The following is a 13,322-nucleotide window of genomic DNA, read 5'->3' on the forward strand; positions in this document are numbered from 1 at the left end:
CCACAGCACATCTCAGTGGTTGCCATATGAAAGGTGGTAAGTGTAATAATGTACTCGGTTATGAAAATTAGTGACAAAGAGAGGTGGGGTCTACTTTCCACATTACATACAAAGTAATTTAGTTTAAAAATACCATTTCTGGAACTCAAGTCAACGGTGAGTGTTGGGGTGATGAGGATAGCCTTGGGGAATTATATTTTATTCCTTGAAACTAGGAAGAATAGGTAGGACTACAAAACTAAAAAACATGAAATACTTTTGGAAGTCTGATTAAAAAGTTGTACTACAATTGATTTATAGGTATTAGAAGTGTCTTGGGTTTGTTTTGTTTTATAGAATGTGCCTCTGATTACCTGATCTTGGGTTTCCAGGGGAATGAAAACAATAATACATCATAACTGAAGATGTGTTTAGTAGCAAATGCTGAGCCCCGCATTTCATTCTGATGTCAAGCATGTTATCAGGGATTATTAGCAGTGATTACCCAAGGTCAGAGCTGTCTATCCAGCTTCCTGTTTAAATGCTCCGGCTTATATGAAACAGAAGCACATGCAAGGATGCCATTTTCATGGAACTGCTGCTTCACACATGCATCTTTGGGAACACGGCTGGCATGGAATTTGTATGAAAATGGGTAAATCTGCCAAGAATCACAAAGCAGTGATTACTGTGACAACATGGGAGAGCCTGAACTTTATATTTACCATAATATAAAATGATGAGAATAGTTTAAGACACCTATTTCAACACAGTCGTTATTTTATCAAAGATAGGTGCTGTTCTCTCAAAACCAGGGTGGTGGATTTCATTGCCAATTGTCAAAGAAACGGCAAATGCCTTTTCCCCCCCCTTAACTATGAAGGTGGCTTAGATGAAGTTCAAATTTGCAGAGATTAGTGCCTAATTCTGCGAAAGTGAATTCGGTAAACATCCATTCATTTTCATTAGTGCTTTCTATACAAAGTGGTATTAAAATTAACTCTCAATTACTTGTGGTGTATCTTCTCAAATTTAATTCTTAGTCCTACTGCAAGCCCTTTAGGGAACTTAAATGTAGAGAATAGCAACTAGATTCCTGCTGCCCTATGGGGCAAATCTTGGTAATGGAGCCACAGGCTTCCAATGGCCTTCAGAGGGGAAACCCAAGCCTCAGCCTCGTGCCCTGGCAGCCTGATGGCCCTACACTTGGCCCCTCAAGTGGGAAAAGTGGAATCTATAGGTCTTTAAGGAAGGTGTTGAATGTTTACAGCGACTAAAGACAAAAGAGACTGTAGAACATACAAGCTAGTCAAATTTTTCAGTTCAGTCTTTAAAAACAGTTTTGCTTCTTAAGAAAAGGGCAACAATTTAAAGAATTTGGGTATGTTACGGGGATACTGTAGCTAATCTTAACGGTATATAAAAATACTCATCTTTGTATTTACTAATGACTCTACTTGGTTTGAAGAGTATAAAATACTACATAGGGATATATTTACCTCTGTAAAATAAAATCTTTCCAAGGTTTATAATTTTAATTAACAAACTTTCTAGAAAGGGAGAAAACAAGTGTGCTCTTCATTTTTTTAAAAAGTAGAAATAAACAGAATAATGTATATTAAGCTTTCCATTCATCTCTATTTTACATGATTTAAAACACACAAACTGAGTGGTTAGCTTCTTGTCTGTGTATAATCAAATATGGATGTATAACAGAACTATGCCTCTTAGAACTTGATAGGAGTGCTGATTTTGTAGTTCACAGATTACTTTAGAATAGGAAAAGGGGAAGACATCATTAGAATAGAGTACTCTGAGTAAAAATACTGGGATATTGTTAATTACCTGCTATGAGAAATTTTATGAAATAAAATATTTTCTTGTAAGGTCTTTTTATTTGATTTATTTAAAATAATATGAAATTGCTATTGTAAAACATTTACTCCTTATTGCAATGTTTTGTGTCTTGAAAAAACTTATTAGGTTTTATTCCCGTGTTCCCAGTGTTCCTATTTATTTTACCTTTTCACTTGTTTCCACATTTATAGTATGACATTTATATATTTTTACAAATGACATTCAGCAAAATGTAACTGCACCTGAAATTCAGACAGCTATGTACCTTTTGGTTTTTACTAATATTCTCAAATCTTTGTAACCCAAATGTTATAAAGGCAATTGAACTTCTGTTCACAAGCTTATAGTAGAATTGCTGCTTTCATCCTAAAAGCATACCATAAGTAAAAGTCTGACAAGTTTAGCTTTGCTAATTGTGTCCCGGTAGTTGGGAGAGACTTCAAGTTTTGAAGTCAGGAAACTGACTCTTTACTAAGCTGTATGATTTGGGTCAGTCTGTCTTACTTTTCTCAACTAGAAAATAGGGGAAATTATCAGTGGAATACTTACCATCACAATTTTGTTAATGAGGATTAAGTTAAAAAAAGTTGCAAGTCAGTTCACAGTTTACCAAGTATTTCCTGTGCATCCCATATGATACCAATTTGACCAGGAGTTCTCCATGACTTACCTAAGGCACACAGCTATTAAATAGCAAACTGGGACTTGAACCCAACTCTCCAGCCTCTAAGTCCAGGGATTTCTCCACTAATTCACAAATAATAAGGAAGCACTTTGAAAAACAGAACATACTATAGACATGAACAGTATTATAAAACTTGACCCATTTTAACTGAAAAAAACTTGTCCAGCTATTTTAAGTGACACTTGGCAAATACCTATACAACCTTGACAATCAGATTAGAAAACAATGATCTTAGAATTGCAGAATAGTTTGATGCCTTTTTTTTGATGAAAGGACCACCTTTCATTTTTCAGTTTGTGTATTCTATCTACTCTCTATGTGAAAAAAAAAATCTACTTTTAACATTGGTTGCCTATATATTACCTATTGTTTGGTAATAGATACATATCTACCCTTCACCATTTTGAATATATGCATTTCTCCAAAGTACATTAGGAAGTGAAATTCCATTTCTTATTTATTTTTGCATCACCACCCTTTCTTAAAGATAGGTTCCTCATTGTAAAAGGTAGGAGAAGCTTTTTTGGATGGGAAGGGCACCTGATTCTCCAGCGTTGACATGATCAGTAGTCATACAGGGTGGAAGGAATGCTCAAGGGAACCCTGTGGCCCTGTTTTTCCAGGGCTCCTGTACTTTGGAAACTAAAAGAATTAATTGCCTTGAGCAGTTTTGAAAAATTGCTTCCCCTTTTGGGCTATAGGAAAATTCAATAAATGGAATTTCATTACTGTGGATGGAAAAGTCAAGTAAACTTCTACATTACCAGTTCCTAGTGGCTTTCAATTCCAAATGGCAGTATTTAAAATCAATATTTGTTGATTACCAATTATTTACAAAAGCTTGTGTCTTAGTTTCCCATATCTATAATTAAAATTCTTAAAATGAGTTTATATTTTGAAAGCAGAATGTACAACTTCAAGACTTTAAGATCAGGTTGAAATGACCAGGTTTTAAGATTTCATGCAAAAACAAAGAAGAAGAAAAATAAAAAGAAGATTTTCTACCTCTTAAACATGATTTTTCAGCTCATCATCTTTAAAGCAACAATAAAGAAAGGATTCAAAATACATCCCCCAACTATGATTTCAACCAGCACAAGTGAATTTCAAGTCCACCACAAGGAGGTTTTCTCCATTAAGAAAGTTCATTCTGGCTCAGCTGTGGTGCAAACCACCAGCCTCTCCACCTTAAATAGCTCCCCATCGCTTGAAAGGCACAGAACAATAGCTGAAATTATAATGGAACTGACCTATGCACACATTCTCATCGTCCAGCTGTGCAGAAGCATTTCTGAAGTAGCCCAGCCTGCATAACTCACAGTGCTGCCCTCTAGTGTTGTGTTTACAGCTCACGCAAATGACTGTATTTAGCAGATCGATATAACTGCATCGATTGGAGTGGCCGAAGCATTCACAATCTTGCAAGGAAGAACAGAAATGTATACAGAGTGTATACAGTTGCAGAGTATCAGCACACTACATGCTCAGATAAAATGAGAAGTGGAGAAAAGATGGCGGAATGGCATTACATGTATGTGATTCCACATGACACATGGTGACCACAGGTGGTTAAGACTGGCATGAAGTAGCATCTGTTTCAAGCAGGAGAGAAAGGTTGGACATTCAGAACATGATCAGAGGGTGTTAATTCTTGGCAGACAATATGAACAGAAGCATTTGCAGGTGTACACCTTCTAAAATTTGGGAAAGCTTGTTTCCAATGATGCAAAAGTCTAATTTTTGCACATTAAAAACTTCACTGTCTTTGCATCACTTCCTTCATCTTCTCTTCATATTTGCAGTCTTAAAAGAGAAGGAGGAAAGACTGTCAGCGTCTAAGGCCTGATTCTGCCATCACTCACGACTCCTTTGTTTAGAGCCGTACTATCATTTATGTCAAGATAGTAACTCAGTCAGAGTTTCATAGAAGAAATCATGACAAATTTAATACGAGTCTAGACAATTAAACAATTGTTTATTTTTGTTCCTTCCAATCGGTAAGAAGAGAATATGGCTTTTTGTAATCCTTTCATCAGGCCAAATCTGCATGTTTGCTTATGTGTGAGAGAGAATATAAAAAACAGGGAGATTATTGGTATGAAAAGAGTGTGATTAAGATTTCCTTTTCTTGCAAGTTTTAAGCTAAGTCTACTCCAAAATAAGAGTCAGGCAGCTGCTGTACCCTTAGATTTCTCTTTGTCTTCTCAAAGTGTTGGAGGTTCCTCTAAGGTTTAGGGGTGATGGTGATAATTAGACAAGGAGTTGTGGAAGGGTGGAGAGTGACTCAATTGTCTCTCTCTTGTATCTCAACCAAAGCAAGTTATTAATCTAATTCAACTTTTTAAAAAGAAAAAAGCCTCTACTGGTGCAGTAGTTATTAAATCAGATAGAAAGAAAGTGTGACAAGTAACTTGGTAGGGAATCTGTTTTGTTTTCTCAAAATATGGGGTTAGGCCTAGCTCACAATTATAAGGAAGGTCAACTATGAAACTGCAAACCTTGTTTGTCTAAAAATATCCCTCTCAATAATGTCCGGCTTTTATTTTATCCCACCAGGAAGCCAAACAGTCACTATTTGAGCCCATTCATTCATGCAATAAGTAATTTATTCAGTTGGTTTATGTGTTAGGTACAATGTAAAGTGCTGAATTACTCTTTTGCCCTAGAATAAAATTTTAGAAGCACTGCATTTGATGACCAGAGTAAAAATGAGTGTCATCAAAATGAATAAGGAAGAAGGGTGATTAGATTTTTATTTTAAATTAACATCAGCCACTCATCAGAATGGTATAGATTCATTTATATGACAGCCAGTTATTACAGCAGAGAGTTGAGGGCAAGGTCCCAACAGAATGAAATCAAATTTGGATAGAAGCAGAGGAGGACACTGGAAACAGTGAAGACTGGGAGATACTCAGGAATAGGGTTAGCATCTTAGAGACCCCAGGTGCTTAAGAGAAAGGCAAGAAGAACGGGAGGTTCCTGAAGGCAAGGCCCTTTGTTTACTGCAGGCCAGCTTTGTCACTGTGTGCTGGTGTACTGGGGATGCAGAGTGGGAGTGGGGATTCGGAGGAACCAGAGAGAGGAGAGTTCTGGAAGGAGGCCATATGGGAGGTGGGGTAAGATAATCCTGCAAATAGTCTAAGTCATGCCAAATTAGTAATAATAACAGCAACAAGAAAAATAATAAAATTATGTATCACCAAATTAAATTCTCTTAGAAGACAAACATTTCACCCCCATACATTATATCTCCCTGAGTTCAACCTAGTTTAGGCTGGCATTTCTGACTCCCTCAGAAACCCAAAGGGCTTCTCCAACTTTCCTTAGTTGAGGGTTTGGAACAGGGAGAATCTTTCTGGCCTGGAGCCACCCCAGAGCAGTAGTTTCAGGGAGGAGACCCACATCTCAGATCTAATTGCTTCCCAAGGACTTCTTCAGAGCTGCCTGGATTTCCCGAGGAGTGGGTACTCAGGGCCTCAGGCTCTCCCTCTCTAGAAGATTCCCCTAAGTGGTTTTTGCTCTTCACTCAACCCTGCCCTAGGTTAGTACTCTGTGCACCTAATGCAATTAATCCAGAGTTTTTTTAAGAGAATCTTTTTTGTACATAAATTCATCCTAGGAACTTTTCAGAACCACACAGAAGTCAGTTATTGTTGTCAAGATGCTTGTTTAAGGTAAGACAAACGCGCTCAGATAACTAGAAAAAAATAAGAGGATGTGCTAAAACACACACACACACACACTCAGCAGCACACACACAGATATGCAAAGTTATATAAGGAGAAACTCATTTAACTTGAGGAAAATTAGGAAAAACTAACTTAAAATTGAATATTCTATGAGGGCAGGTAAGGTTTATTTTTTTTAAAAGAGGAGGAAATGAGCATTTCTGGTGAGAATAGACTGTGCGAAGACATAACATGGGGGAATAGGTGAGAACAGGGCTGGAGAAGTTTCATAACACGGCTCCTTTCTGGGTAAGATCTGCCCAGCAGCCAGCACTACATGCTGGACTTCACCTAACAAAGCTTTATCCACCAAAAAAAACCATGTCTGTAGACATTCAAGTTGAATAAAGACCCAATCCATGTTAGAAACTCACTGTTAACTACTATTCTTTGAATGCAATAAACAATATGCATTTATATGACATTAACTATTTGTTTCTGGGTCTCATTTGAAAACTAATTTATCAATTTTGACAGGAGATTTAAATAATATAAATTATAGAAATAATTTACATACAAAACTGCACACAGCTAAACACTCAATATTATAAGCTTGTTTCAGAAGATATGTGGATATTCTAAATATCTTTAGAATCTAAGAAACAAGCTAATAGTAACTTTATTCCTTTAAAACTTCTAAGCTTCTTCTGAGACTTTGATAAATCTGTCTTCTCTGGCCATGGTATATTTGAGAACGCAAAATGAGAAGAAGATATTTGAAAGGGATTTCAAAAACACCAGAGCACTATATAAATTCAAGACATTTCAAATGTAATGATTAAACTTCTATATTACTTTTCAGTTTTCTGTTAATTTTTTGGTTAATTTCCCATTCTTTAGGAACCAGTCTTTTCACATAGGCGCAGAATCCATGAATGATCATTAATGATACAGTTAGAGCTGCACAATCTTATTAAGATCCAGAAGGGATGATATTAATAGACCATAATTCACTGGTCCTCTAATTCACTTACCCACCATTTCATCCTTTCCCTTTTTTTTTTTTACAAAGTATAGAGTACATGGCCCATCCTTATAATCACTTCCTTTTATGTAGTCTTATCTTCCTCATCCCCAAATTCCCACCCTCAATTACAGACTTCTGGGAAAATCTGATCCTGGTTAAATCCAACCCTCTACTTCTCAATGTCTATACCCCAGCAGCTAAGTGTGGCTGGGCCTCTTTCCAACTATTTCGAAACAAGTCTCACTTTAACTTCATGACCATAGGGCTTTCTGGCAACCCTTTCCAAATCAGGGGGCTTCTGGGACACCACTCTCTCTTGGTTCACTTCCTTCCCCACCTATCACCGCTTTCCCCCCCTCTTCTGCATTTTCTTGTATCTTCTCAAATGTCTGAGGGCTCAAACCTTGCGCCATTTGCTCTTTAGGCTAACCCAGAGCTAGGGTTTGCTGCCCAGCCTCATAACTTTATAAGCAGCAGTATACTCTGTGTGTGTGCCTGCTTAGTTGCTCAGTCCTGTCTCACTCTTTGTGACCCCATGGACTGTAGCTCTCCAGGCTCCTCTGTTCATGGTATTTTCCAGGCAAGAACACTGGAGCGGGTTGTCATTTCCTACTCCAGGGGATCTTTCCGACCCCGCGATCAAACCGGCTTCCCCTGCATTGGCAGGCAGATTCTTTACCACTGTGCCACCTGACTTTTCCAAAATAGTTATTTCCAGCCTAGACCAACTTCCCAGCTAGTTGGTGAGACTTCATCCAAACCGATATATGCAACTGCCTTCTTAATGTCTCCACTTGGACATTTAATAGATATCTCAATTTTAACACATTCAAAACTGAGCTCATAGGTTATCCTTCCCAAATCTGCTACTTACCTAAGCAGCCAGCCCTATATTTTGATAAATGACAACTCCATTCCACCAATTGCTTTGATCAAAATTCCTGGAGTTGTTCTTGATACCAATCTTTTTCTCATTCCCTTCCCCTCCCCACCCCTATAACCAACCAATCAGCAGGTCCTCGTGACTACTCTTGGAAAATACATTCTACATCTCACCATCTCATCCTTAGTACTTGGATTACTGCTGTTGTTCTCAAACTGCTCTCCTGGCTTCCATCCGTGTGATGGTCTCCCCGACACAGCAGCCAAAGTAACTGTTTCCAAACTTAGATTAGGCCATGACATCCCTTTGCCCATAATCCTAATGACTTCCTGCCTCATTCAGAATAAAAGGCAGAATTTCAGTTCATTTATTCCCAATTGATATGCCCCCTAGCTTCCCAGGGATTCTCTACTGTCACACTCCTTCTCGCTCACTGTACAATGCCTCCACGTTGCTCTGAAAACTTGCCAAGCACTTCCCCAGGGCCTTTGCACTTGCTGTTTCCTCTGACCTACCCCTCCCCCAGATTTCCCTGTGAATTGCTGCTTCACTTTGTTTTTAGGTCTCTGCTCAGAGAAAATTCTGTGACTATCTGAAATAACAGTTCCTGACTCAAACACATTAATCTCCCCCTCCTCCTATTTAAATTTTTGGAGTATTTAGAGTATCTGAAAATTATGTTAAAAATTTCTGCCCTATATTTTGAATGTAAATACATGCATGCAGAGTGTGTCCATTTTGTTCACAGATGTAAACAGAACTCAACACATCACCGAGCATATACTAAGTACTCAAAATATGTTGAATGAATGAATCAGTGAGTCAGTGAATCAGTGAGGATCCTGAAGCATCTTCTTTTGGAAAACAGAGGAAGACACAGAGGAAGGTCATGCTTAAATTCATTTCAAAAGCCATAAGAGTCTGGCTATATTCCATATATTAAAGAGTTCAGAAAAACAGCAGTCATATATCAAGCTGTAACTGAGTCAGTAAATATTTTAGTTGAGAGTTGACTATATGTCTATACAGATCAATTTCAGTAGGAAAAAGGAAATTCTCAAAAAGTTGCTATGGTTTTACACAGCTTTTCCATCTCAAATCACACTGTAGACTCCATTTTATTTTTCAGGTATGTTTTGACTACTGCGGACAAGCTAAAACATTTGCATAGTATGGCATAGCAATGCATTTTGATCGAGAACCACCTTATAAGAGGGGACAAGAAGAATGAGGCCCAGGCCTAAAGAGTGTGGCGCTGAGTTTCTCAACCTCAGCACTACTGACATATGGGGCAAATCATTCTTGGTTTTCCTAAATGTAGGCTATTGAGAAGCATTCCTGACCTCTACCCACTAGAGGCAATAGCAACTCCTAAGCTGTGACAACCAAGAGTCCCCTGGGAGAGCAAACCCCTCCATCTGACATACATGACATCATATAAGGCAGTTACGATGATATGTTACTTAAGAACTGGCTGATGCATGCATTTTAAGTTGTTCCAGTCATGTCCGACTCTTTGGGACCCCATGGACTGTAGTCCCCAGGCTCCTCTGTGCATGGCATTCTTCAGGCAAGAATACTGGAGTGGGTTGCCATGCCCTGCTCCACGGGCTCTTCCTGATCAAAGGACCGAACCTGCATCTCCTGCAACTCCTGCATTACAGGTGGATTCTTTACCGCTAAGCCACCCAGGAAGCCCTAAGAACTGGCTCGTTAAGAGCAATAAAAGCTAGCAGTGTTTCAGCAGAAGGAGAGTTCAAAGTTGTCAAAGATTAGGAGAGAACCAAATCTCTTCTAAGGTTTAAAGACTTTCTGACTGGAATTGGCTGGGGAAGGCCTCGGTAGGTAGGAGTTACAGAAAAAAGAAAAAAGGTTAGAGAGAAAGAATGAAAGAAAAAGAATATTAAGACTAGGAGAAGGGGTAAATGTCTTGGTCTCTTCTTTCTTACTACTCCCCATGTTTCCTTCAATTCCATTATTATTTTACCTATGTACTGTAATACAAGATACATCACAGAATATAAGATAATGGACCCTGAATGTAGCATCAGTCAGTCAGTTCAGTTCAGTCACTCAGTCATGTCCCACTCTTTGCGACCCCATGAATCGCAGCACGCCAGGCCTCCCTGTCCATCACCAACTCCCGGAGTTCACTCAGACTCACGTCCATCGAGTCAGTGATGCCATCCAGCTGTCTCATCCTCTGTCATCCCCTTCTCCTCCTGCCACCATTAATTTTGGGGCCAAGTGAGGAAAGCTTATTCAAAGTCAGAGCTGGTGAAAATTAACTTTAGTCACTCAAAAAGAGAGGATTTGGGGAAAAGACTTTAGGTGAAAGAACTGTAATTCTTAAAAAGCGTTTTCCCTTCACTACATTAGCAGAGTCACCAAGCCTCCAGGGGCTACCCCCAGCCACAGGAATAAAGTGGCTGCAGCATTTTCCTGGTTCCTACCTCACCCCCAAACCTGTCTTGCAACCTTACGTAACTTTTGAAGCCCTTCCATATATATTATTTGATAACAGTGTGGATTATTCTATGATATCTCTAATTCACTAGGTGGCATCTTCTTGCCTCTGGAGATGTGTTCAGATCTCATTAGTACTGTGACGCCCAAGAAACTAGAGATTCAATAATGCAGGGTCAAATTTCAAGTCAAGAGGCCTCTTGTATATGCAGTCTTTGACACGACAGAAAAGAGAAGGGTTCTGTAAAGGTTCTAATGGTTCCTTTGTCCTTCACCTCCTTGGTTTCTCTGCAGGTCTGCCTATCACAGGTAAGGAGTGACATCACTACCATGGTGTCAATGACTGCAGTAGGCTACGTACACATGCCCAAATAGGTGGTTGCTCTGTTCCTGAAGAACTTAGTTCTCCAAATTTCAAATTTCAATTTGGATACCCCTTTAAAGGGCACTGTCAGTGTTTGCTATGTAAAAGCACATCGTGAGGAAAGTTTAAGGCATGCTTTAAATCCTGTCAGTTTCCCTTTCCCATCTTCTGCCCAGCTTCCTCCTTTACTGGATATGCCACGGCAGGACCAGTTCAAGTTTATTAAAGTCTGGAAAATGATTTGACTCTTTTCAGTAAGGAATAGGGAAGCTATAATTATCATTTTCACCAAGTGGGTCAAACCAAATTCATATATTGTTAATAAATACATTTCTTTGTAAGAGATGTTTTATGAAAAACAAAAATAACCACCTCCCCCCCCAAAGAAACATGACATGTACCCAACAGTCAAGGATGGAAAACAAGACACCTGTCACATAGGACATTTAAAGGAAAATGGTGAAATAAAAACAGGAGTCTTTATGTTTCCTGAAAAATCTTCAGTCTGTGAAGATGCGATGACAGATGCCAGCTGGAATGGGCCATTCATGAGTCACAGACGAGATTCTGCTCACTTTCATTTGAAGAAAGTAACGTAACAATTATTTTTGGGTCATAATCAACGCTAAATCCAGTGTAGCTCTTCACTGGTATTTGTTCAAATTCCGTTCAAACAATGTTGGGAAGTGGAAATTCCAAGATACGTCATTTGTCAAATGGGCACCATACATGAACCTGCCATTCTGTTCTCATGAAAAGCATTCTTGAAACTCACTGTGAGTTTCCTTAGTTTCAATGCAAATGAGTAACAATGTAAATAGCTCTAACATTCATGTTCTAAACAGGAACCTAAAGTGTTGTAATTCTGATTTGCACATTAATCTTTCAGAAAACAAATATTGCAGCATTTTAAATTTGCAGCAGTCAAATTTCCAAGTGAAGCTTTTTCTCCTCTTATGACAGTACTCAGTACTATTTGATGCATTGATCATTATCAATCAACATGCCTCACCAATAAGCTGATGGGTACACTTCACAGATATTCCAGATTCATACAGTGCAATGTTTCACAACACATAACACCATGAAATCACTGTATGAATCCAAGAATTCCTACCTCTCTTGTGGTTTGCAACTTGAACAGAAGAAACTGTTGACAAAGCTAATTTGGGAGCAACTGGATAGGTTTAAAAGAATGAACAGCACATTAGAAACAACAGAGAAAAGTTCAAATTGTAATTACTTATCATCAACCCACTTGAAAAGTAGATACTCTTTGTATCTGTTGCCTCTGGGAGTTTATTTCAATCACAGAGAAAGCTTGTATTTGGCTGAAAATGGTTTGACTTTGTTGTTAATAAAGTTTGGAAGCTTTATTTACAGATGCAAAAAGAATTACCATTTAAATAAATAATCCAGTTATGCAGATTATTTCAATAACATTATGGATATAAGGATCCTCTATTGTCTTTCTCTTATAATAGTAGTGGAGTTGTTGAATTAATTAGTAACATCATTAACTCAATTCACCATGTCTTTCTCTCTGTGTAACAGTAGCCCATCTGCATATAAACCAGTTAAATTACTTTTGCTGAACTGATTAGACATCACAGAACATAGTTAACAATGGTCAACCATTTAGCAGAACCTGGATCTCAGCCTCAGAGTCAATTGGAACCTGTCTTTCAAAAATGTAGTCTTTTCCTAACAATTGTTACTTTTATGATACCAGTTTGTTAATTGCAGCAATTTTAAAGTTTGCCTGCTTTTGTTTTTCAGTTATTCATGAATAGCCACTTGTGAAAGTAGCAAAAACAGGATAGAGCTTGATGCTTTCTGCAGATGTTGACCAGATAAATTACACCTGCACAGAACTGACCTCTGACAGACAGTACACTTTTAGCTAAAATTTCAAGTTCAAGCACTGTATTCAACTGTGCACCTCTCAAATAAATGTATTTGAACTCATTATCTACATTCTAAAAACTGCAACTAATATTAACTAAAGATTATTTCTGAAAGCTTTCACTCTTGTGACACTCAGAAAATGTAGCAAAAATAATAAAAGGGTCTCTTTCAGGTTTTGAACGATGCATATCTTGTTCAGCACAAAACTCAAGTTTTCAACAATGCATAATCTTGTTCAGCAGAAAACTCACTGTGAAGTGTTAAGTCTTAGATCCTGTCTTGTATAATTTGTTGAGCTATGAAATTCAATGGGAAATACTGAGTGACATTTCACTGAAGATGCTCTCATTGAACTTGCCAAGGAGCAAAGGCGCTAAACCTCCCCACAGTCTTCACAAAATTATACGAATGGGGTGAGCTTGATCTGTATTTCTTCTTCCACATACGTATGTAGAAATTTGAAAAAAATCATTTGGAGCAGA

General features: G+C 38.2%; 1 protein-coding gene across 1 annotated transcript in view; it reads right to left on the reverse strand.

Moving 5' to 3' along the window:
- NTNG1 (netrin G1) overlaps positions 1 to 13,322 on the reverse strand; it is a 361,173-nt gene that overhangs the window by 52,562 nt on the left and 295,289 nt on the right. Inside the window, exon 5 of the mRNA XM_052636703.1 lies at positions 3,772 to 3,939. Coding sequence (XP_052492663.1) covers positions 3,772 to 3,939 — 168 coding nt within the window. The remainder of the gene's footprint in view (positions 1 to 3,771; positions 3,940 to 13,322) is intronic.

This window comes from Budorcas taxicolor, chromosome 3, assembly GCF_023091745.1.
Source record: "Budorcas taxicolor isolate Tak-1 chromosome 3, Takin1.1, whole genome shotgun sequence".
Taxonomy (NCBI): Eukaryota; Metazoa; Chordata; class Mammalia; order Artiodactyla; family Bovidae; genus Budorcas; species Budorcas taxicolor.